The 26159-nt window shown below is 40.7% G+C and overlaps 1 protein-coding gene across 1 annotated transcript in view; it reads right to left on the reverse strand.

Moving 5' to 3' along the window:
- Positions 1-1750: 1750 nt before the first annotated feature.
- arid1ab (AT-rich interactive domain 1Ab) overlaps positions 1751-26159 on the reverse strand; it is an 81025-nt gene continuing 56616 nt past the window's right edge. The window contains exons 5-20 of the mRNA XM_084130860.1: positions 22705-22945; positions 22516-22590; positions 21792-21956; positions 21369-21675; positions 16208-16347; positions 15985-16082; positions 15361-15570; positions 14981-15185; positions 7333-7465; positions 7035-7207; positions 6410-6551; positions 6101-6211; positions 5841-5943; positions 4925-5753; positions 4707-4837; positions 1751-4616 (exon numbers count right to left, since the gene is read on the reverse strand). Coding sequence (XP_083986986.1) covers positions 2712-4616; positions 4707-4837; positions 4925-5753; positions 5841-5943; positions 6101-6211; positions 6410-6551; positions 7035-7207; positions 7333-7465; positions 14981-15185; positions 15361-15570; positions 15985-16082; positions 16208-16347; positions 21369-21675; positions 21792-21956; positions 22516-22590; positions 22705-22945 — 4968 coding nt within the window. The 3' untranslated portion in view covers positions 1751-2711. The remainder of the gene's footprint in view (positions 4617-4706; positions 4838-4924; positions 5754-5840; positions 5944-6100; positions 6212-6409; positions 6552-7034; positions 7208-7332; positions 7466-14980; positions 15186-15360; positions 15571-15984; positions 16083-16207; positions 16348-21368; positions 21676-21791; positions 21957-22515; positions 22591-22704; positions 22946-26159) is intronic.

The following is a 26159-nucleotide window of genomic DNA, read 5'->3' on the forward strand; positions in this document are numbered from 1 at the left end:
AATGAAAAAAAAAAAGTATTTGTGAAGTAGTCATCTGCTTGTAACCGTTAGATGGAGCTGTGGGATTAACATTGCGTGCTCTAATATTCCTAAGGAGATGTAACCACGTGTTCATTGCTATTTTATCGTTATCATTTCGGTCATTTGGATTGTATGTTATGTGAGAGAGATTGATAAAATGTATTGCATTTAAAGTGCTCGTTACTCATAAAAACAGGGCTACATTGGGGATTGCATGAGCAGGATGCACTTTGGTGTATGCATAACTCGACTTGACCTTCGCTTTCCAGCGTAATAAAGTAAATTTACAACTGCAAGTTTAAAATTGATTTGATTCATTATTTGATTGGATTGTCTTATGTTAATGGATTTGTTTTTACTCAAATTAATTACAATGCAAAACCTAACTATGCTAATCAACTTCTCTTTGAAAACTGCATGCATTTCATATTCTACTTTCATATACTTATTCTACTAATAATGTAAGCAGCCTAAAGAAGCCTGTATTTTTACAGTATGCAATTATTCCATTTCAAACAGCCTAGGTGTTTTCTTTGGGTTGGACACCATTAATCCTGAGGGGAAAAAAACAAAATGTGACTTGCAATTTGCAGTTCATAGAATCTTCCATACTACAGTACAGACACACTTATGTAGAGTAGGCCAAACAGCTAAAGACTAATGCATATAGATGCCTAATCTGAAGCCGTTAAGTGTATAATTCATACTCTTATCAACAGCACTTGAGGATAACTGATTACAACAGAAATACATTTTTACAGGTTGCAGAATACATTTGCAATGGAATTAAATGGGGCATTCACTTTGAAAGTTTACCAGCAGAAATGTGAGACTTATTTAAGCACTTACCTGAATAGGAGTTATTAGGCCAAATCCCTTTTGCAGTGGGACTAAGGTTTTAGGTGAACAAACTTTAGTTGTGTCACTGTCACCTATACATATTAGGATTTTGACCTTTAAGGTAACCTTGTGCATTTGAAAATTTAAAAATGAATGTGTTGACAGAGTCATGATGTGGAATTACTGGACAGCAACTGTGCACATACAGTTTGTAGGATTGTAACAACAATTGAACATGTATAACATTTAAGACTTGTGGCTATACTTGCCAAATACTAGCATCCGAGCATTACCGCATACTTCCATTATAACTGCCTTACTTGGTTCCAACCACAACTGTATCAATTGGGTTTTTTTTTACTGAGGAAAAATATATGTAAAATGCAACAAATGCAGTGCATACATCTTAACATGTATAAATTCATAAACTGCAAAACTGATAATTTATATAAATAAATCAATCACAAACGTTTTACCAAGATTTAATGTACATTTATTCTTAACACGTGGAACATATAGTATAAAGATTTCATACGGAATAAATGATATTCATTAAGCCAAAAGGGGGGGAAAAGGAATTTACAACAAGATTTTAGCTACATCATCTGAAATACAAATATGAATCCATAGCACTGGAATCGACTAAGGAAACCGCTGGGAAAGAGGGGAAAACAAACTTGTTTATTGTATCTTTGTTCCGGTGAATGATGATGAAATCGGTTGGAGTTAATGGACTTGTCTGGTTTGATATATGCCTCTACAGCTTTAAAAAAAAGGAATTGAAATGTTATGTGTATGGGATCGCAAGGGCAAAAGATTGCATCCCTACAACCAGAGATGTAAGGAGAGGAAGGTGGTAAATAAACACATGGCAATGCGCAATGAGAGATCTGTTGAGTGAAACCTTTAATTCGTCAAAGATTAAAAACGGTGAAGAGCGCCATAAGATGAGAGAGAAAGAAAAAGAGCAAAGTGTAATTTACAACATCATTATATACACTGCAGCCTGGACTGCATCTAGAGCTCAAGACCAGTCCTAAGAGGTGATTTCTTTAAGGGTCAAGTCATACAATCGAGGGACAAAGAAGAGGTCGGGGTGTTGTAGGTTCACGTAACTTTGGGGGGAAAGCCATTTTTTCCTCTCTCAACGAACTAAAATCATTTTTAAAAACTACAGTTTTTTTGCTGCCAAGCCAGCATTATCTCAGTGTGAAACAGTATTATTACAGTATGTTTACAGTTTTAAGGTGTACAGTACAGAAAAAAAGTCCTACAATCTACTGCACAGGCCTCCCATTTACATTTCTGTTCACAGCCAACGACCTGGTTCCTTTAGGGCTAAGTATATATTTAATCAAAGTTACAGCAATTTATACCACACACCAGAGTCTGCAAGTCCATTTAGCCTCCAAGAACCAGATTATGGTCGTCTCCATGCCCTTCCTCACCCGGAAGGTGAATATGGGCACAATTTTTCCCCAAACTCACTGTAAACGTGACAGCAACTTTGGTTACAGTTTTGTTTTTTGTGTCTTTTTTGTAATTTTATTTTTCCTTACAAAAAAAAAGTCCAAAGGGCAGCGCACTCTTGCAGGTAAGGATCTCGATCGGCACATCCTTGTTAGTTTAATTCTTATACATGTCAAATCCATCGGGACTTAATGGTATATCCTTCCTTTAGAGCAAAGCAAGGATAGACAGGATAGACAGTGGAATCTGAGGTGATTTTGCATAAATTAAAAAAATGAACATACAGTCAAGTCAGTTTCGCTGTTAAATTTTCTCCACTCACGCAGACACACACACATTAAAAAAACGAGTGGGGAAAAACATGATCACCCCCACGGCTGTCATGACTGGCCGATCAGAAAAAGTACGTCACAGATTACATGGGACACCAAAGAGTTCATAAGTGGGGACACCGATATGTCCAGTAGCCGTGACTCAAACAGCGTGAACTCCGAGTGGTTCTCTTCCACTTTGGCAAGAGCGTACAGGGCTCGTGCCGCCCGCCGCATCATGTCCACACTAGTGGGCTCGAAGTGTGCACCTTGTAAGTGCAGTAACGAGCCCTGACTCTGTTGAAACTGGGTGGCTGCAAGACTGTCCTCCAAGAAGCCAAGAAGGTTTCCAACACTTCCTTTCTGCACAGCAATAGCCCGGGCCGCGACGCTGTCGCCTTGTGCCAGATTAGCTAGCAGCACCACCGCCATTTCCCGGCAGACGGGCACTTTGCGCTCACCGACCATGCGCACAAGGGAGCCATAGAGCTTCTCCAAGCGGCTGAAAGGTGGTGTAGCCAGAATGAGGTCAACATTGTTATCCTGGATGCTAAGCTTACTAAGGGTTTCGAGGACGAGTCTCTGGGGAGACAGTGTCCCGTTGAGCCCCAGCGTGGGGAAGGGGTCAATCGCTTCGGCTGAAGGGCACACGGCCCAGTGGAGCAAGCCATCCAGCAGTGGCAAGCAAATACTTTCTGGATAGATGGAGAGGTCCAGCTGACCTGAGATGTTTGCTAATGTGACCAAGCAGTTTTCCCGCAAAACCTCAAGACAGTCCCACCACCACTCGTCTCGCTCGCAACTGACACCTTCATCTTCCTCCTCTTCTTTTTCATAGGTAACCGGTGCCTGCTTGCGTTCAGGATGTCGATGGTGCAACAGCACAAGCCGACCAAGTAACAGCAAAAGCCCTGGATGCTTTGACATCTCCAGATCATTGCCAGGAATAAAGGAAAGGCTGCGAATAATGTTGGAAACGCAGATGCAGCGACGAGCAAGGGCATCCTGCCAGTCTGAGAGTGTACAGAGCGGCGTCTCATCCTTGCTATGTGGCTCGTCTTCCAAGATCTTGATATTGCGACTCTGCTGTGCAAGATCGATTCCAAAGAGAAACGTATTTTTCTCCTTGTCGCTATTCAGGTTGCCTCTGACTGCTTCCTCAGTCACAGAGCCTCGCCTCGCCGACAGAACGTCATCAATAGTGGCCGTTATACTTGCCGACGTACTTGCTGTTGTAGTACTTTTACCTTCTGACAATGGTTGATTTGAGGATGACTGAGGTTGTACTTGTTGCTGCTCTTCATTTGTCTGAGCCTTCTGCGCATTATCCATAACAGTTTCCACTACTTGAGATACCTTCTTACGTGGCTCAACATTCACTGGCACCCGTTTCTGATGCTTCAAGAGTTCCATCTTGCTTTCAAAATGGGTTTGTATATGCTCGGTGGTGTCACCACCACCCACACTCCAATGGATAAGACCACTATCAAAGGCTTGCCGCCGACCCAATTTACTAGTGCGCCCAATCACAAACGGGTCTTTTTTCCTCAATATCTTGATGGGAAGCTTGTCAAATTTACTAGCCTGCTTTGGCCTCTCCTGGGAGGCACTCGTGTCCTGCAGTGGGGTAGATGATCTGAGATGATCTTTGCATGAAGTATCATCACCTTCCCTCTCTTCTGTGTCATTCTTTTCATTGGATTTTTGACCCTGCATAGACTCCTCTTTCTCCTGCTTGACCTGGACTTGTGACGTTTGAACAGGGTTGATCTCGACATCATCATCATCCTCATCCTCCTCTTCCATCTGCTCTGCCTCTGGCCCCTCCTCATCAGACATCTCAGGGTCAATGGCATCTGGGTCAATTAGGGTACGCTGCCCAGGGTCTCCAACCTCATACTCTTTCAAGATGCCAAAGATCTCAATGAGGCACCTTCGGAAGTACTCAACAATAAGCTCGAGGAAGCCAGGAAGCTGCAATGGGAACAGAGATATATTATAGATAAGTCACTAGTTGACCAACCTGACACATCCCTAGTCATATAGTCTATAGATTTTACTGACCTGGTTCAGGTTAAAGTTAGAAATGCTGTTGTCATCATAGAGAAGAATATTAATGGTATCCAAAGCCCACGTACTCTCAGCTAACAAGCCTGATTTGAGGGACATCATGACTCGCCAAGCCTCTGGTGTTCCTGAAACAAAACAAAACCCAACTTTCAGAACACTACAAATGGACCAAGACACAAGTATTCATGGGAACGATGCTATGACCCTCTTACCAATATCTTTCATGGTAAGCCGACGACGCGGTTTCAGAATGGGCTGCGATGCCTCTATTGAACCTGGTGGGAATGCTACGTCTCTCCGAATCAGAGGGGGCTGCACTGACGGTTGGGCAATGTGTGACGCAGGAACTGGAGGTCCAGCCTTTTGAATTTTCATCCCCGAGTGCATGTATGGAGACTTACTGGGTGAGGTCCTATTCTCCATTGGTCTTGGCATGGGTGCAGGGCTGGACACTTGTGGAATGTGGTTCTGAGAGGATTGATAGTTGGGCTGAAGAGTTCTGGACATTGGTGGCCCAGAGCCTCCAGGCCCGTATGGGGGCTGACGCTGGTTAACATGGCCAGGCCAAGATCCCTCATGGTTCATGCGCTGATCTGAAGGCATCATGTCTTCAGAACGATTCATGCTATGGTAGCCTTGACCTTGAGAAGGGACACCAGGGGGCCCCTGGCGATTATGATAGTTTGGGTAGTTCATCTCATTACGCCCAGGCCACATGGGACCTTGGGGTCCATCGGGGACTGAGGGCACACTCATGGAGCTACCCATCATCTGCGGCTGCATGGAGGGCTGGGAGTTTGGACCACCCATGTTAGGTCCTCGATCTCTCCCGAAACCAAAAGGAAATTGGCTCTGTGGGCCAGGTGGGCGTCTGTCTGAGCCTGGATAGGTATTATACTGGTTATACATATCTGGTTGGGACTGAGGTCCACCTGGGGCCTGGGGTCCCTGCTGTTGACCACTAAACGGGTATATGTCCCCTTCATGACGCTTTGCAGGAGGACCATAAACACCATCAACCGGTCTCTTCTGTGTGTAATTCTATATGAGAGAAAGGTTTTTTAGATCTTAGGCAATAACACAGCTACCAATAATGCAATAATTTTTTAAAGGTTGTTTTGCACTGACCGGTTGTTGTTGTTGTTGTGGGTACATTCCTGACTGCTGGTTTGGGTATGGTCCACAAGGGGGAGCACCTTGGCCAGGGTATTGATTACTGTAAGAATCATGCCTGCAAAACAAAAAAATACATCCAGTTTCAGAAAGCCCCAAAAAGCATGGATGTTTAATAGTGAGTAGCAAACAATAGAAATAAGCAATTGTGAAATTAAAATTTTAAGCCTATAAACATTTAGCAAGTTTTATGTGTAGTTTAATTAAATGCTAACCTCTGCTGTTGTGGGGGCCGGTTGGGTGAGTACATCCCTGCATCTGCACCAGAAGGCATCATGTTAGGTTGTGGACCCATATTGCCATCTGGGCCCATACTTGAGTCTGGTCTGTAAGGAAATAAAGAAATGGCATTTTAAAAATCGCAAATGAAGACACTACTCCTTGGTTAGGTTGTGTTGGAATGTCAAAATCACTGCAAAGCTACTAAATATTAACACTTCATCAGATTTCAGTAGTGTTTTCATAGCGGTGATAAATTCAATGGCTACATTTAATAAAAAGGTAAAACAACTAAATGCTCTCACCTTCTGTCATATCCTGGACCATATGGGTACTGTTGTCTTTGACCCATCGGCATATTGCCCATAGGTCCTGGGGCGCCTCGGTTATATTGTTCACCCATGCCACTATTTGGGCCTTGACTTGGACTCATGAACTGCTCACCCGCTGAAAATGCAAGCAGAGAGACACACTGAACATCCTCTTTTGTATACTAAAATATTATGCATCACTTATAATTCTTATCATAGTGTGTTGTTTACTACATGACAAATCATTAAAAGTACAACTTATACTTACAAGTATAATTAGTAAATTTCAGGTTTAAAAAAAAATAAATGTTTTGTCCAGCCTTTTAACAACTGGGATAAGAATCATAGGATGTGCATAATTCTTCTGAGAGCAGACAATTTGAAAGTTTGAAATGTTAATGTAGCAAAGTACATACAAACTGGCTACACGGAGTAAACTGGTAACAGAGTTGGCTCAATATTATAGCAGGACAACTATAAAGATTTCATCATATAAATTGGGCCAGAATATAACTGACTAGTACATATTGACGAGAGATAACTTCATATTACAAAGAAAACAAACAGAAAAAAAGAGATCCTTAATATTACTTTGTAAGGATATGACCAGAAGAGTCACCTTTTCTCATACCACCAAAGGGGTCCTTATTTGGCTCATAAGGCCCCATGCGGCCCATCATGTCTGGTCCACCCATACCAGGCTGATAACCTGAATTGGGGGTGACAGAGTTACGCCTGGAAAAAGCTGGATCCCCACCATCAGCAAACGGGTCCTGTAAATTCACACTGCTCCTGTGTGAGACATAATGACAGTAAGCTCAAATGAGAGAGACTGTGGCCCTTGAAATTGATTCTGAATGTCCTGTCCCAAAACTGATAATACAGTTGATACAGAGAGGCACAGTATTGACATGTACCTAGCAGCAGGCATGGGTGGCATCTGACTGTGCGGTGTTGAGGCAGGTGTAGGGGGCTTCAGGTCACCACCTTCGGCCATAGAACTGCTGGTCGACTGAGGCGTCTGAGGACCCTGTAACGATCCTGATCCAGCTGGGGGGGGGGGAGAGATATCAGATTTGTCACTCAGCAAATCCTAAAGGAAGTTTAGGTGGTCATATTGTGTGAATAGTAAACACTGTGCTTTAAGAAACACAAACCAGAAAAAAAAAATCCCTTTCCACATGGCTGTAATTTAAACATCAAATATGTTCTGAAGTGCTGCATTGTTGTTTCCACAACACTTTCACCATCAGTGTGGACAGACAGCATGCCAACATGCAGCAACACACTTTCAAGGAAATGTACTGAGCTTGGCTCATTTGGCAACCTTCCCCAGCCTGAAATCAGCTGCTTTTCATGGCACTTCATCTCATTTGATGACTTTCCCCCACCGATGACACAGGTAGAGGTGCTCTGCCAGCTAAGTGCTCAGAGAGTAGCATCCTAAGGTTTGAAACTCCTTATCCCAGCATGACAGAGTCTCCATTACTACCACTCAACCAGCAGCTAAGTGCTTAGTCATGTGCCGAGAAAGATGAGGCAATATGCCTCATGGGTGGTCAGTTGGATCGCTTGAGTATGCAGATAATCAGGCAGAGTACTCAAATGCAATTCATAACATTACAAATGAGGCCCCATTTTTGGTGTTTTCACATTTAGCTATCCGCTTAAGTCGTGACGTATCAAATACTGTTTTCCAAGTCCAAGTCTCAATTCTTCAATTGAGAACACTATTTCAACAGATGTTAATGAGCAGTTTTTTTATAGCACACATTTAAAGGTCCCATGACATGCTACTTTTTGTAGGCTTTAATATAGGCCTTAGTGGTCCCTAGTACTGTATCTGAAATCTCTTTCCAAAAATTCAGCCTCAGTGCAGAATTATAGCCACTACAAGCCAGTCCCAGAATGAGCTTCCTTCAGACGGGCCGTTTCGGTGTCTGTAGCTTTAAATGTTAATGAGGAGGAGAAAGGCAGCACAAGGTGGAGGGTGGGTGTGGCCTTGACCATCTTGCGGCAACGGTACCATGCATGTTTACATTGGATATATTGCAATGGCACGAAGACACGCAGTCGTTCAAGCATTTCAGTTTGACCCAGAATCTGATCCAGATGGAGAAGCAACGGATGAAGAAGCTGCAACTCAGCGGCTCCAGCAGGACGTTTCCGAATGGTTAGTTTAAAATATTATGTCTGGATACGGTACTTTATTCGGATGGTTTACAGTTATTATCATGTAGCTAAAGCTAACCTACTGTTGCCTTTTCATGAGAGATCTGTAACGTCTGTAATTTATCTTATTACAATTACATCAAGCTCTGCGATCTTGAAATGCGGATATCGCGCGCGCCATATAACCAACAGGAAAACGGTTATCCAAATAACAAAGTGTACAACACTCGCATTACAGTGTGTGTATTCACACACATACTTGATGCTGTCTACCTTTACATTAGCGCAAGTAACTGCATAGCTAATGTTACAGCCACATTCTATGTGTAACAAGCTAGGTAACCATAAACAGTGAAAGCAACACTTATATATCATTAGTTGACTTACTTGTCCAAGGTGTGTAACGTTAGCTGAGCCAAAGAGAGTTGGTACTGATCCAGACTTTAGTTTCAGACGTTCAGCAAGCCCAGCTCTGTATTGACCATTCGGTGTACATCCAATTATTGAGCAATTAATATGCTTCGCTCGCTCAAAAGCCATGATATCTCTCGTGGACAAACTAAAATCGCGCGCGCGTTCTACTTCCTAGCTCATTTTCTCATGGGCGGAAAATATTCTCTGGGCAGGCAAAGCAGAGAAAGGGGAGGTAACATTTCCTCCTTATAACATCATAAGGAGGAGATTCAATATCAGCGCAGTTGAGCTTCCATTTTCTCAAAGGCAGAGAAAGATAGCAAAAGCTCGATTTACACCGATTAAAATTTCTAGAAACTTGGGGACCATATACAGGCTAGGGGAACTCATATTAATGTTAAAAAACCTCAGAAAGTGAAAATTTCATGTCATGGGACCTTTAAGCACAGCTTTTAAAAAACATCCGGTTAGGGATGTCACAATATTCCAGTAGTCGGCACCAATACCATTAACATTTTACAGTTCTCTGTACCAATATCAGTACCACAGCTAAATATGTTGGAACTATTTTTCCATTTTATTTAACTATTTTAAATAAAAAAATTAAATTCAATGAGTTTATGACGGTAATCATAAGCAAATAATACATAAACATTGAAGGTTACATGCTGTTTAAAAGTAAACATTGTTTATAAAAAGTGAAAAAGCAGCAACTTTCTATTCACACATTATTAGTATTATTACTACATTGAGACGTAGCTAAATCTACTGTACAACAGTAGCCTAATATAATTATTTCTGTCAATTTCTTCAAGTTAAACCAAACTATTATTTTAACAGGTTGCCGTAAAGACCTTTGAGTTTGTGTGTGTGTGTATATGATGATAGTTTCTGAAATGAAACGGTAAAATGCTCATGAAGTGACTCTCAGAGCGGCTCTGGAGATGAAGTTCATGCATTCATGTTCTCATATCGTGAGGCAGCAGAGACTGAAAACACTGCGAGCGTCAAGCTTGCTTAAGTGTGTGTGTGGTAAATCAAACGGCGTGTCTGCAACATTCATTCATGCAGAGACACGCAGAACATGCAGGATTAATATTTAAATAGTTTTTTGTGGTTTAATATTCACAGACACTAGTTTATATTGTGGTATATATCGGCTACAGTGCTCCTAGTAAAAAAGTTAGTCTGGAGCCCTGCGCTTAGAACAACCCAGAAACCAATATTTTAATGAATCATAAATTCATCAGTGTCTGGCTAACTGACATTTTGTTATTGCAATCAAAGTTTCAGCATTAGCACCATTTGTTTGCTTTTGGGATCTGATAAGAGTGTTTGATAGTCTGATAGAGAAATGTTTTGAACTTCCTTATCGAACTTTACTGTCTCTTTTTTAAATACTTGAGTGCTCATGCCAATCCCAACCAACATAATTACCATGTTTAAATAGACTTGAGCCAATGTGCATGTGTGTAAATGTCAGAGAGTGCAGGGAATGATGACGAGAGAGACACAAATGTGTGTGGATGAACAGCATGTTTGTACACCACATGTTGAAGCTCATCTTGCGGCCAGCTAGAGGACGATTACTACTGGCATGCCTGTTGGATGACTCATGCTTTCATTCATTAACTCGTACACACATCGGGGTCACTGCCAGGTCAGACGTATCCGTATCTCACACTTCACACATGCTCTTTAACACATGGCACAATACCTCAGCCTCCCTCCTCTGGGCAAGGATATCCCTCAAACACCGATAAAAAGGGGGGAGGGTGGGAAAAAAAAAAGATGAAGAAAAACCCAGCTTGACTTTACATATCACTAACCCCTTCGTTCACACACCCCCAACCCCCCTCCCCTCGGTTCAGCCCTCCAGGGGTTTGCCTCTGAATCCTAAGGCCAGGAGAACGCAATCTGCCGGAAAGGGGGGGAGCTCATGACACTGTGCCAAGCAGACATGCTCTACATCACAGGGACTCCCCTTTAATTCATAAATCTTAGTTTCAACAGAACTTACTCTCTTTAACGTGTTCTTGGATTGAAAAACAGCTGGATGGACTGAAACAGAATGTGCATAACCCAGCAGTCTCCTTAAGCATACGTAACACCAAGGCTTTTTGCCAGTTTCATATACTAGGCTGGACACTCTGGCACTATTGCAGACAAATGCTATGCTTGATACAATAAATACACTTTATTTACACTATATTATTATAATTTATTAAAATGAAATAAAAATAACCTCTGTGTCTCGGAGCACAGCACTTTAAGCTGGTGTAACTGTTTTCGTTTCATGCAAGTTGCAACAGAAACAGTGTTGCGGAGCCTTTGCGAATAATTAACCATGATGTTTTAAATTGCGGTTAATCGCTGCATCCCGATCAGTCTGTGCACACAGAAAATAGCGCGAAAGTTCTTCGTGCATCTTTGTGCACTTAGATTGCTTGAATGTTTAAACCTAAAACACGTGCAAATGATAAACGTTCACTCTATGATGGTTAAACTTTGCAATTATTCCGAGAATCACGTGTTTCGAACCGAGGTGCCTGGTCTGTGCGGATTAGCCTACGTATTAACGTATCCCTATACTTGACATCGCGGATGCACTTATCGCGATATCGATACTAAAACAAAATATTTTGCAGCCTTAGTCTAACAGTAGTATTCAGGTAAGAAATACTGCAGAAATTAAGAATAAAGTAATCAAAATGTAAAATAACTGAATAGTCTTCATTGTAAAAATTAAATACAGAAGTTACAAAAGTTATTCAGTCAAGAGCAGTGAGTGATTTTTTTCTTTTCTTTTTTTTTTGTCTTTTGTTGTTTGATTAACATTAACACAAGACAGCTGCAGGTTTATTAGGCTGCTGTCACTGCAAGAGCTAATGCACAGATCCAATATATTGTTACACATTTGTTTTCTTTCTCAACTGTTTACGTTCACTTAAGACATAACAGACTGTTTACGTGAATACTTGCTGAGATGGGTATTTTGACAATTTTGAGTGTACTTGACGTTTAAGCACACTTTGGTACTTGTCAAGTTGCTGTCATGAGAAGAGAGCAAGATTGTATTTATCTATGCTTTTAATTTATTATTAACAGGTATGGTTTAGTTTAATTATGGTTTTAACTTAAGTTGTCACCTTCCTTTTACACTACAAGCCTGTTGTAGCAGAGTAGACCCCATCTGAATGATGGCCAAAATTTTAATAATGAGTTTTATGAAGTTTATTGCACATCACACAAAAGATGAAGCGTCACAAAATCACTGTAAGAGCTGAATGAATCACAGTACAAGAAGTGCGCATTAAAGTCTTATCCATAAACTCTCTCTCTCCCTTGTATTATCATCAACATACACAGCAAATTACACAAAACTACTTGTTACAACTAACAGTAAACAAATATATACAGACTTTATGCCTTTTCAGGAGGTGCTTAATTAACTGGTAAACTTTATATCTGTAAACCTTGAACTGTCATAAAGTGTGTGCTGTCCCTTTCATTACTGCCGTGACCAGTATCGCTCCGGAGACTGTAATGCCGAGTTCACACTGCACGATTTTCAAAGTAGTCGGGTCACTGTTCTTTTCACACTGCATGACTATCTGGGATAACATTCAGTTGCTGACAGGAGGTTTCAAACTGCATGACTTTACAAAAGAATGAATTGCAGACAACTTCTGTCTGGTCCGCAAACTACGTTACACAACCAAACACATTGTGAAGTGAGAAGTTGAGAAGTGATAAGGAAATAACGCAAGACTGAAATTGTTATTAAAAATGATAGCCTGCAAGAAGATTGCGATCAAAATTGTCTGTGCGCTAATTTGCAGCGAAAAGGAGAACAAAAAAAAACTGATTATGCAGGAGGAAATGGTTGGGGAGACGAGGGGAGCAAGGATTGAGTGTTCTGCAGAGAGTTGGGGGTAAATAATTTTGCAATGTGCTGCTGTTGCTGGCTGGTCAAGCAAATGTTTGTGCTTTGTTTCTGTTTGATATAATTGTAAATATATCTATTAAAATACTGATATTCTGGTCTATAACTCCTCCCTGATCATCCCGCTGCCCTGTATCTTACTCTCTCATTGGCTGTAGGATATCACCGATGTAGTTTTCAGTCAGAACGCAGGATTTTGAATCACCGGCAGGTCCAGATATTTAGCATGCCAGATATCTCACAGATGTCTGCGACTCGTCTGCGATTGTCTCAGATCGGGTCTTTGATCATTCACACTGCGTGATTGTCACTCACATGAACGAGCACCGATTTGCCTATGGTTTCGGGCATTTGTCGGCAATCTCACAAAACCTGTCGGCGAGAGAAAATCGGGCCAAAAATCGTTCAGTGAACTCGGCATAAGCTGGATCACGAACAGTTGGTACTAATCCATCCTCGAGTAACAACTTTTTAGCAAAGCTTGCCTTGCATTGCCCCTCGTTCACAAAGCAGTCTGGAGAGAAATAATTTGTGCAGACATAAATGAATTTAGGTATATTTTGGGGCGCATTACCTTCAAAAATAAAACTAATCCACTGTGTGTCCTCAGTGGCTCGGATCTTTGGAGAAAATTAAGACTTATGTTCACTCTTAAATCCATCCATGCTCAGAGAATTAAAACGGCATGTTTAATGACTGCTTTGGTTTAATGGGGATTTAAAAAAAAAAAGCAGTGGATTTTGATCAATGTAGGTTGATTGTGTCCACACACTGCCAACACACATTTATGTCCAAACACCATGCAAAGGTAGATTTTGCATAATAGGTGCCCTTTAAAGCACTTGATTCATATTTATATGCTTACATACTTTTTAGAGCATTTAGAAAAAAATTATTTCCTAGACTTTCAATGGATGGACAAAAAATGACAAGATAATATTAAAAATATCTACTATTTGTGGCAAATTCCCCGTGGTCTTGAAAAAGGTATTGAATATCGATACTTCAAGGTATCGTATCGAAATTAGAAATTTCAGTATTTTGACAACACTACTTACAACAGGTAAACAATTAAGCAGTGTGGATGCACTTCATTACCAAAAAGGATGGTGAAGTAGGAACTTGTTTGGCTAAAACACAGAGGCAGCTCATTGCCGAAAAACTTTACTAAAACTGATTTAATTTTCATCTGAGTGCACAATGCCCTGAACAGAATACCAAGTTCAAGTACCCATTTACCCAAATTGAACTGTCCAAACTTTATTTCCTGTTTTTGGCAAAATGAAAACTTTAATTTCGGCAGCAAAATTCATCAATATATTTCCAGCCCTGAAGACAGAAGGGTATAAATAAACTATGATATCGCAGCAGAAAGTAGAGGTAGCTAGCAGTGCAGTAAATCACTATAAACGACACAAGAAATGAACGTCAAATGTTGGCGTACAAACATTACCAGCTGTATTAAACCACATCAAAGAAAAATTCCATTAAAACAAGACATGCACACTATAATGTCACATTTACAACCACATTAATCTAGCTGGTTACAGGTGCATTATGAGGGGAATGGGAAGAGGTTTATGTCCAGGCAGTTATCGTCTTTCAAGTCTGATTATGTCAGCTTTCCTGGACATCATGAAAACATTGGACCTGCATTTGGGAAACTGACTCAGAACAACAACACATTAACCTTTCCTTCAAATTCATATGCTCCAAATCTGCACAACACTGTGGTAATCTTACACCAGAAAGAGAAATGCTGAAAGCAAGCACCAAATCTCACAAATAGTGAGAACATATTTGATGTTTAATACACATCTCTGTGAAGAGGGATTGTGGACCAATAAGATTGCACAATAGCAGAGCTACCCAGTGCAACATGGCAAAAATGAAAGACTGAAGAACTAGCATGTGAAATATGCCTTTTTGCATCACACCTGGTTATGGCATGACATTGGATTTAGTTTCAGATCAAGGTATTATGACCCAAAAAAAAAAAACAGTTTCCAGTTGTTGGGCATGTCTGCACTGACCTGGTGACGGGGGCTGAACCTTGGCCTGGTTCTTTTTAGGGTCAGTGTTGAAGAAGTCGGGTGGAGGGTCTTCCCCTCGCTCGATCTTGCACTCAAAGGCGTAGAGACACTGGATGTACTGTTTCTTCAGAGAGCTGGCCGCACTACTGGATGTGCCCACATTTAGGTTAGTGGCTAATTCCCTCCACTTTTTATTCTTGTTCACCTGGTAACAGCAGACAGACACAATTTAATGACTGTGACAGGCTGAAGAGACATTTAGTGAACTCCAAAGTCAACAGAAACCAAAATAAGCATTTCATATGCAAATCACAAATAACTCCTAATGAAACCATTCTGTAATTTACAGCTACCATATCAGGAGAAGTTCATCTCCACACCTGAGTGAGGCCGCCAATCTCTTTGACGGACACGTAGAGGCGAAAGAGGTCAAGGGGTTTGCGGCCCACTGCAGGGAGATTGTTCATGCCCATTGCTTTCTCCTCAGCAAATGCAAGGTAACGATCCACCCACATTTTCCGCTCTGGTTCTGGACCCAGCTCATACAGACGGGTTATCTTCTCATTAGTGGTGGTAGAGGAACTCGACTTCTGCAAGGATGAAAAAGCAAAAATGGAAAAATGGATGCATATAGTAGATTCCTGCTGTTTAGTTATGGGGGAAAAAACATGCAATTTTCATAAACAGGAAGCACCGGGGGGGGAGGGGGAGCACACTATCAATACACGGATATATCAACACTGTGTATATGTGCAATGTGCATTTCAGTGGAAAAGCATTTTCATTAATGATGTATAAAGCCAGGACTGCAGGGAGCAATTTCAAAACCCCTGAATGTGCATTCCTCCCCATGTACATTCTCCGGCATTCACAACCCTCCATACAGATGATCAGTCAAGCGCTGTTCACAAAGCTCAGAGAGGCCCATGTCCTTGAGCTTAAGACAGGCATGTCGGCCAACAAAACTAAGGCCGAGACCCATTTAAATATTAATAGCTCTTCACCTTTTTTGATTCAGTCTTAGGAGTCCCATCCACTTTGTTATTCAACTTCTGAGATTGGTTGAGTTTGTCCATGCCAAACTCTGGACTGGGAGCCATGCCTATGAGACAAATTGAAAAACATTGTCATTGTGGGCTAACACTAGAAAACATCTAGAAAAATGTGCCGACAAAAACTGATGTGTGAAGAAAAACGAAAGAAAAATACAGGAAGTTCAGTGCTTACCTGCAGAGTTATTGGACATGTTGCCAGGCATGGGGTACGGTCCTGCTTGATTCATCATACCCTGCATGCTGTTCATGGGTGGTGCATATGGAGATCCAGCTCCCATCATTCCTTGGTTCATGTTGGGAAATCCAGGCGGTCTAGGAGAGAAACGAATTTAAAAAATTTGACTTAACTGAAAAATCTTAAAAGGTATGAATGACTCAGATGATCTTCCATTGTCTCTTTCAACACACTGCCTTCACTCTCACTGTTATGATCTCATCTTCAGCTCTCACAGTATGATCAGACTGACTCCAGCTGTGCTCCCCTGGAATGTAAAATCTCTGCTGCAAGTCTGATTCTACCGGCAGTCCCTCCAGGATGTTATGGTTTTGCGACTGCAGAATTTAAATGTAATATCAAGCAAACTCTGCATTATTTGTCTTATTTCCACCTTTTTCTGCAAAAAAACCCATTAACCTGAGGGTGGGGAAACAATACTAGCTAATCGAAATCTATAATTCTGAGCTCAAACAAATGAATCAATACGTGTTCCAACTTTACTGATGCTGTAATGCAGTGAATTTCATTGTAAAGTGAGCAGGGATGGATCGACATATGGAGCACCAGGACTTCCACAGAGTCAGGGTTGTATAAAAGCGTTTAAAGAAAAGCGATAAATTAATATTTCCAAGTGATCTCTACATATCATTCACTCACGACATACACTTGCCTATTATGTTACCAACCTGTTTGTTTCCAAAAGGCACGAGAGAGATCCAGCTATGTGAGCATTCCAACACCAGAGGTTGTGTTAGACTTCGCATTGTACGTAAAAATTCTGACACTGCAGCAAAAACTACTAGCTTAATGTGAATTTAAAACATTAGATACTTTTTGATAAAATTTATACTACAGCAAAAACTACTAGCATAATGTGAATTTAAAACATTATTAAAGACAAGCAGTCAGTAATAAAATAAGAACGTAATCAAATTATAAATAGCACAAATAAATATAATAGAACAAAGTAATCAAATGTGAAATATCACTGCATATTCATCACTGTATAAGAGCATTGAGTGATTTATTTGCAGGTTTATTAGAGTGCTGTACCTTTAAGACCGAATGCACAGGCACAATATGAATATACAGTCTACATTTACTTGAGATATAACCGACTATTTTTACTAGTTGCGTTGTTGTTTGCGTTCATGAAACTTCTGGACCTGCAAACGTCCTGTAATAATGTAGGGAACCACTCGTTATACATAAATCAGGTAACAGTTCATGTTTTACTTGCATATCCGATTTAGTTTTAATCCAAATGACACGTGTGCTGCATGAATGATCAGCAATCAAGAGCATGCAACAGAAGTGCGCTCTCTCTCTCTCTCTACACCGTCAGTTTACGTTAATACATGCCTCGTAGGGGTGTGCCGGTTTCAGAATTGGTGATGACGGTTATGACGTGAGTCAAATGTGACGGTTCGTAACATAACGGGGGGGGGGGGGGGGGGGTTGCGACGTTCGTCTGTTATAGGACAACTTAGTTTGAATAAAATTAATATTTGTGTAGTGTTCAATGTTGTTATCAATAGAGATACGCGGATGGGGTATTAGTTCTTCCGCAACCGCGTCACAAAACTCAACATCCGCACCAACGTTTTTTAACCAGATTTCAAAGCCGCACCCGCCCGCCATCCGTGTTGCGGTCTATGGACGATGCAATGCTCTGCTGATTGGCAAAGAAACAAATACAGTTGAAAACGACGTAGACCATTAATAACACAGACTGTTAACAATTGTTTTTAATTAGTATTTAAACATTCTCTATGATAAAAAATGTTTGTAAAAAATATTTTAATAACACGGTTTTGGCGGTTATAGAGTTGTAATGACGGTGTTCAACTATAACCGTCGGTCTCACGGTTATATACTAACCGTCACACCCCTAATGCCTCGTTTTAAGTTCTTTGCAATTGACATTACTACAAACATTCCAGTGATGTCTGTGAAAAGGGGATGCGCTCGACAAGCTTGCGTGTCTGTGTCGCTTACTCCACTGCGCGATTTTTCCCTTATCAGCTTGCGTACCACAGCTATAGGCGTTAATATATTTAGTTTAATTTTCCACTAATTAGATACATTTACTTCATAGACAGCTTTCTTTTTTACCCCCATTATGTTCTCTGTTGTCTGTGTTTCTTTGTCTGGACACAAACACTGTACACTTGCTGAGCGGTATCGGCTGTTGGTATCAGAACATTTTTATGAGTACGAGCACAAAACGGTGACCATTTATCTTGTTTAACATGATAATTTTGCCATAATTTGCTATATCCAGCAAAGTAAACCATTAGACTGAAGGGTGATTCTCACAAAACTATTTCCTGCAAGCTAGTAAATGCAGGTGCCTTTCCAAAAAAAAAAAGAAAAAAAAAAAAGAGGAAATTTGGAGACTACAAAAGGACAGCTAACCAAATAATACACTCTTGAACAAAATCTTAAGACCGGGGGAAACCTTAAAAATATTCGTGTTTCGCGCTGGTGGATCGTAACCGGGTTGTAAGTACTGCTTCAAAATGCCAAAAGAAGAAACAGGAGCAAGAGACAAAGAATAGAGAGTAGGCAATTTATTGAAAACTGCATTTAAACTCAAACAGGCTGTTCATCAGCTGATCAAAAGTTTAAGGCCATAGCCCAAAAATAAACTCACAACAGAACTAAGTGTCAAAAAAGGACTCAGTAGTGAGTAGCCCCAATGTTTATGTTGATCACTTCAAACACTCGTTTCGGCATGCTTGATGCGACTGTTTCCAGGAGGCTGGTGGGAACGTCGCTCCATGTGAAGAAGATGGCTTAACAAAGGGCATCCATGCCCTGGAACTGACGTCCGTTTTTATAAACTTCCCTTGCCACCCATCCCCAAAGTTCTCAATGGGATTTAGATCAGAGGAACACGCAGGATGGTCCAAAAGAGCAACGTTATTCTCCTGGAAGAAGTCCTTCGTCAGGCGGGCGTTGTGAACTGCAGTGTTGGTCCTGTTGAAAGACCCGGTCATTACCGCACAGACGAAGGCCCTCAGTCAAGAGGGATGCCCGCTGCAACATGTACACATAGCCAGCCGCCGTTTGACGCCCCTGCACAACCTGAAGCTCCATTTTCCCATTGAAGGAAAAAGCACCCCAGATCATGAGGGAGCCTCCTCCACTGTGCCACGTAGAAAACATATCCAGTTGGATCTCCTTGTCATGTACTTACGTTGGAAGCCATCATGACCATCCAGGTTACATTTTTTCCCCACCTTTCAATGTGTCATGTTTGGTGCTCCCTTGCAAATTCCAAACGGGCAAGTTTGTGGCATGGGAGGAGACTTGGCCTTTGAAGACGTTTTTTGTTCTTTAAGCCCTTCTCTCGCAGATGACGTCTTATGGCTATTGGGCTGCAGTCAGCATAAGTAAGGGCCTTAATTTGGGTCGAGGATCTGCCCATGTCTTCACAGACAACCCATCGGATCCTCCGGCTCAGAGCAGGTGAAATTTTTTTGGGTCTACCACTTGACTTTTTTGTCCCATAACTCTAAGGATCTTTTAAGAAATGTAAAATGACTGTTTTACTGCGTCCAATCTCGGCAGTTGATCGGAGCTGATGAACAGCCTGTTTGAGTTTAAATGCAGTTCTCAATAAATTGCCTATTCTCCATTTTTCGTTTCTTCTTTTGGCATTTTGAAGCAGTACTTACAACGCGGTTACGATCCACCAGCGCGAAATGTGAATACTTGTAATGTTTCCCCCAGCCTTAAGATTTTGTTCAGGAGTGTATAAGGAGTCCATATAATTCATAAATTTATGCACACCAAAGCACACAGATTAAAAAAAATGTACAGAAAAAAAAGTCAGAATTCACAGTGTATCGTATGTGTACAGTGCAAGAGCAAATAGCTTGTTTAGAGATTTTTAGAACTTGTTTACATTTTAGACATGTCAAGTTGGATCCTGAACAGGACCACATGGAGATGCCCAAAAAAAACTTAAACCAACTGCCTTGACATAACTGCATTATATGCCTACTACAGTACACGGATCCATTCAGAATTACTAAACACAGCAACATACACATGACAGATAAAAACATTACCCTGAATGCTTGAGCAAAAACAACGTGAATGTACTAAAATTTGTCAATGCATAAATGCAATGTGCGATCAGTGCATCAAGAGCGCACATTCACGGTTTGGTTTGTTTGCGCATCAATAATAACGGACTCACGCGTGCTTACTGTACGACTCTGCAATCGTATTTACCTTGATTACAATTCGCATCCATCAAAACTTTACTAGCGAGAAGCTGGTTTGCTTTATCCAGCTGAGAAATGTAGTTTGCATATCATCTGGCCATGGTGGGATGTTTTGACGTTCCGTTCAGTCTGTATTTCACACAGTGCGACGCGTGAGGGCTCACGCTCTTCAGAAACAATCACAGAGTTTGACAGAATATTTAAAGCGAGAAACACACTGGAATGAATAATTCACTGAAAACTGGCCATGAGTCACTTTTCTATCTGACATCTCTGATGAAATAAGCCTTGTTTTCTTTACCTACAAGCGCTGTTTTTGGACTGATTGTTTGAAAGATCACGGAGTTCAGCTGCTTAAAATGATCCGATCGCGAACAGAGAAGCAAAATCGGGTTAAGGGGTTAGAATAGAAATTTCTGCCAACCAGGGTTACAGGAATTGTGTCATTATAGATGCTCAGTTGGAAAAACTCCCGACTTCCAAGATCATTTAACTGAGTGATGCAAATTACTTCAATGACAGTTTTGAGTGCTTCATAAATATATTTGTGTTATTTTTAATTAGATTGCATACTTTCTTGAAGTCACGTTAAAATATTTTCCGCAATATAAATGGCTATTGTTACTGTATATGATCACACTCAACTACCTGCTGATGGCAACTACGACCCTATAATCAAGCATTTTTTAAATTTGCATTGACAGTAAGTGGAATGGACTCTTGTGTGAATGGCACTGACCAATGAGCTTGTTCTCACACTGAAGAACTGGCATTGTCAGATCAGATCCAAACTTTTTTTTTTTGTCCAAGAGGGCCTGTATTCTGCACGGCACTTTTCAATGAGTTTAAGTTTAAAAGCAGCATGTGGTGCACTCTACCTGTGTATGGAGTTGGATGGGCCATGGTGCATGCCCGCTGCAGCAGGATCCTGAGGCTTTCTGTTCATTCCCGGTGGTGGACACATTCCAGATGCCACCTGAGGGGGCATGCCGCCCATGTTGGGGGCAATGCCAGGGCCGTATGGCCTCGTACCCATCTGACCTGGACCCATGCGTCCTGGAGGCATCCCTCCATACGGCCCCCCTCCACCCTGCCCAGCCATAGGGTTCATGGAGCCACTCATGCCAGGACCACCTGGATAGTTAGCATTTGGCATGCCTCCATAACCTGGTGGCCTCGGGTAACCTGTTAAGTAGATTTTGAGGTTAAGGTAAACTAGGCTAGAGTAATAAAAGTGAAATTTGTTTTTGATGTTCTTAAAAATCATCAGTTAAATATTTAATCAAAACAAAGCTTCTCACCTTGAGGTCCATACTGGGCACCCTGCGGTCCATAGTTACCCATGGTGTTGTTCTGGGGGAAGGAGCCCATCCCACTATGCATTTGGCCTCCAGATGATTGCCGTGGGGATAAAGTTGACCCGGGTTGAGGAGAGCCGTATGGCATCTGAGGGTTCCTCATATATACTGCAGAGAGCGGACACAGTTATGCTATGGTTAACTAGCCTTGACGTTAATTATTAAAAACAAAATAATATTTCACTGTAAAATAAAACAAATATTAAAGATAAATATAATTATTTTACTTTACATTACTGTAAAATTACAATACCAATATTTTTTTTAAAGATTTATTTTTTGCCATTTTTGCCTTTTATCATAGGACAGTACATAGACAGGAAGCAAAGTGGGAGGGAGGGAGGGAGGGAGGGAGAGAGAGAGAGAGAGAGAGAGAGAGAGAGAGAGAGAGAGAGAGAGAGAGAGAGAGAGAGAGAGAGAGAGAGAGGGATAGGATCGGGAGTCGGGAATCAAACTTGGGTTGCCAGAAGCGCAAAGGCGCTATATGTCGGCGCGCTGCCGATGAGGCACACAGCGCATACATTTAATTAAATCGCAGGCTTTGTGATTTGTAATCACACTCACCCATTTCACGTTTTCAGTTTTATTTTGATTAATAGTGCAGCCCTTAGTCAAATTGTAAAAATCATAAAATGTCACAGTAATTTAAAAAACTATCAAGACTCACCTCTATCCTGACTCATGGAGGAATGTAATATACCATCCGATTGGACACTCGAAGGTCTGGGGGGCATTTGGTTTCCTATAGGTGATGTAAACAACATAGTTTAAAAATAAAAATCTCAATCTCAAAAAATAAGCAAAACAAAAAAAAATACTGCATTATCAAATTAAATTATATAAATGAGGTTCCCACCAGGCATGGTTCCAGGTGAGAGGGGTCCCGTGCGCGAGGCCGGGCCGCTGGCAGGGGAGCCCACAGGTGAGGGAGAGGGGCCACGGATACCCGAGAGGTGAGGAGAGGTGTGGGGAGAGAAAGGCGACTGTGCTGGGTTGCTCTGTTCACCCTGACTGCTGGACACACCTGATGTGCTCACGCCCGGGCTCAAAGCACCCTCTGTGCCTGTGGGGAGATCGTCGATGGAGCCCGACAAATCCTGCACAGGAGAACAAGAGGAAATGAAAAAGTGTTGTGTGATAAGGCATGCTTCACCATTACTGTTGCTTATTCTAAGCAATCTGAACAAACCCCCGAGTCCCTGTGCCACACCATTTGTGCTACAGACTTGAATACATAAAATCATGTGATTTAATCGAGAGGTATGCTAGTACTTTCTACAAAGGCCCAAAAATAAATATTTTAATGCTCTTGCGTTCGCTCGCAAAACTTTTGCATTCGCTGTTAAAAAAAAGAATTTCTTATTACATAATTCTATCAAATTAATTGTGAAATATTAAAGCCATAGATGAGAACCATGATAGGCCTATCTATATTTAGACCAATATCAGTCTCTGATTAGTTGTTTTTGCTACTGTCTAACTCACGAACAAATAACAAATACTCCACCAGTGGATCTTCCACAGCTGTCGTAAGTTTTGTTTTATCTTGTGCTGGCCAATGTTACACAAAGCTCCTTCAGAACACTTAAGCAATGTTATATCAAATAAGCATGTGCACGCTATAGACCTTAGTCAGGTTAGCCACCATATTGAATTTAACGCAGATAAAAACTAGGTTAACAATAGCACACACTGCATCAAGGTCCTAGAACTTTTTTCTCCCCGGAAACATTTCTTCAGCTGAACAATCGGATTGTTGTTAAACAACAGTACAATCCATTGAACGCACTCTATTCCTCACAGCCTTGTTTTCATTCCTGTCGAAAACATACTATGACGCTGCCCTAACTAAGGTCTATGGTTATACTTCAAGCATATTGCGATGAGTTTCTTGCTTCCATTTATGGTTACTACTAACATAATAATAGATATGTTAAAACCCTCTCCGAGATGTTTGTCATTGCAATTTAAATCTTAAAGGAATAGGCTATGTGCACAAGCGTCGCGACGAACTTCCGCTATTGTCAGAAGTCGGCATATCAGTTTCCGGTTTACGGCTGTCTTCATCGGCATCCGCTGTAAACAAACAAGATGAGTGCTGCTGTTGTACGAAATAAAGAGATACTATGTGCGTGACACATCTAAGTTTCTAAGAACTGTAGGTGGATCTTACAGCCGTTTCCCACATACTCCGTGTGCAGTGTTGTTTGTGTGTGTGTGTGTGTGTGTGTGTGTGTGTGTGTGTGTGTGTGTGTGTGTGTGTGTGTGTGGTGCAGGAGCAGCACGCGCTATAGTGCTTCACATATGGTGCGTTTGCAGTGAATAACTGATTCACGGCTGTACCACAAACACTTACTATTTTTATTTAAAATCCAGAAGTTACGCTGCAACTTTTATTTAATAAAATGTTTTTTCAGCATTGCGATTCTCTTTGTACACATATAACCTACACTCTTTAATGGACGCATGCACGTTTAAACACAATTTAAACAACGTAGGGCTATTATTCCATGCATTACTTATATTAAGTTGCTCAAGCAAGTGGTCAAATATTTAACTGTAAATTGACAAAAACAGCCGACTCTCATGCCTTTTCTTTTCCATTTAAATTTTAATAAAATAAATCTTGCATGTCACAAAGAACTTGTTTTTCCACCTCCACGAATGAGAGTGTTGATCATTATGTCGCCTTGTTGAAGTAAATTGTAGTTTACCTTGCTTTACCCCGGTCTTCTAAAAGTAAAAAGATGACTGTGAAAAATAGTAGTAGGCCTATAAAATTAAATGCATTTATGGTGAGATTACTACAATTTATTGACAAATTACAATTGATCTAGATCGTTTCCGCACCGAGTCTATTTCTGCTGTGCTGCAAACGCTGAATTAAAGTGACAGCGCATGTTTCGTGGTCAAAATTAACAAAGATTGACATGAAAATGTAGTAATTTCACCATAAATGCGTTTAATTAAATAAATTGTAGTCTCATTCGTGGAGGTGGAAAAAAAAGTTCTTTGTGACATGCAAGATTTATTTTATTAAAATTTAAATGGAAAAGAAAAGGCATGAGAGTCGGCTGTTTTTGTCAATTTACAGTTAAATATTTGACCACTTGCTTGAGCAACTTAATATAAGTAATGCATGGAATAATAGCCCTACGTTGTTTAAATTGTGTTTAAACGTGCATGCGTCCATTAAAGAGTGTAGGTTATATGTGTACAAAGAGAATCGCAATGCTGAAAAAACATTTTATTAAATAAAAGTTGCAGCGTAACTTCTGGATTTTAAATAAAAATAGTAAGTGTTTGTGGTACAGCCGTGAATCAGTTATTCACTGCAAACGCACCATATGTGAAGCACTATAGCGCGTGCTGCTCCTGCACCGCACACACACACACACTGCACACGGAGTATGTGGGAAACGGCCGTAAGATCCACCTACAGTTCTTAGAAACTTAGATGTGTCACGCACATAGTATCTCTTTATTTCGTACAACAGCAGCACTCATCTTGTTTGTTTACAGCGGATGCCGATGAAGACAGCCATAAACCGGAAACTGATATGCCGACTTCTGACAATAGCAGAAGTTCGTCGCGACGCTTGTGCACATAGCCTATAGCACAGCCAAAAATGAAAATTCTGTCATCATCATTATCATTATAAATGTTGTAAAAACTAAAAGACATCTGAACAAAAACGAAGATATCTTTAATATTCTCACATCATTTATGTCCATACAACCAACAATAATAATATAATTTGTATATTATAATTTATATAATATACAATCATAATCATATCATAATTGGCCTATAATTTGTGTATATGGGTCATGTAATCTGTGTATGGCTGAACACTGACTACAGCAGCAAGCAAGCATGTTTATGTTTACCATATTTGATGAGCGTTGATCAATGTTTGTGTGTTAATAAAAGCCTAAATTAAATCTGTTCATCATATAAAGTGACTGTATCTGATCCAAAGACCTGGATTAAACTGTCTGGTTCATATGGATTACTTTTACAATGTCTTTTTGTACTTTTTGATAAGGGCTGCACGATCGTGATAAAGATAAATTAAAATAACAAAAATAACTGATCGTCCATCCCTAGTTTCAGGTGTTTTAATTTATCTTTGTTATTAAAAATAAGAACAAAAGGGGCAAAGTAAAAACAATAGGACAAATACAATAATCGTGCAGCCCTATTTTTGATGCATTAAAGCTTTTTGGTTGCCTGAACTTTCAATGGATGAACACAAACAATGAGAGAATATTAATGTCTTCATTTGTGTTCTTAAGATGAACAGAAGT

Source organism: Abramis brama (genome assembly GCF_963993115.1).
Source record: "Abramis brama genome assembly, chromosome: 12".
Lineage (NCBI taxonomy): Eukaryota > Metazoa > Chordata > Actinopteri > Cypriniformes > Leuciscidae > Abramis > Abramis brama.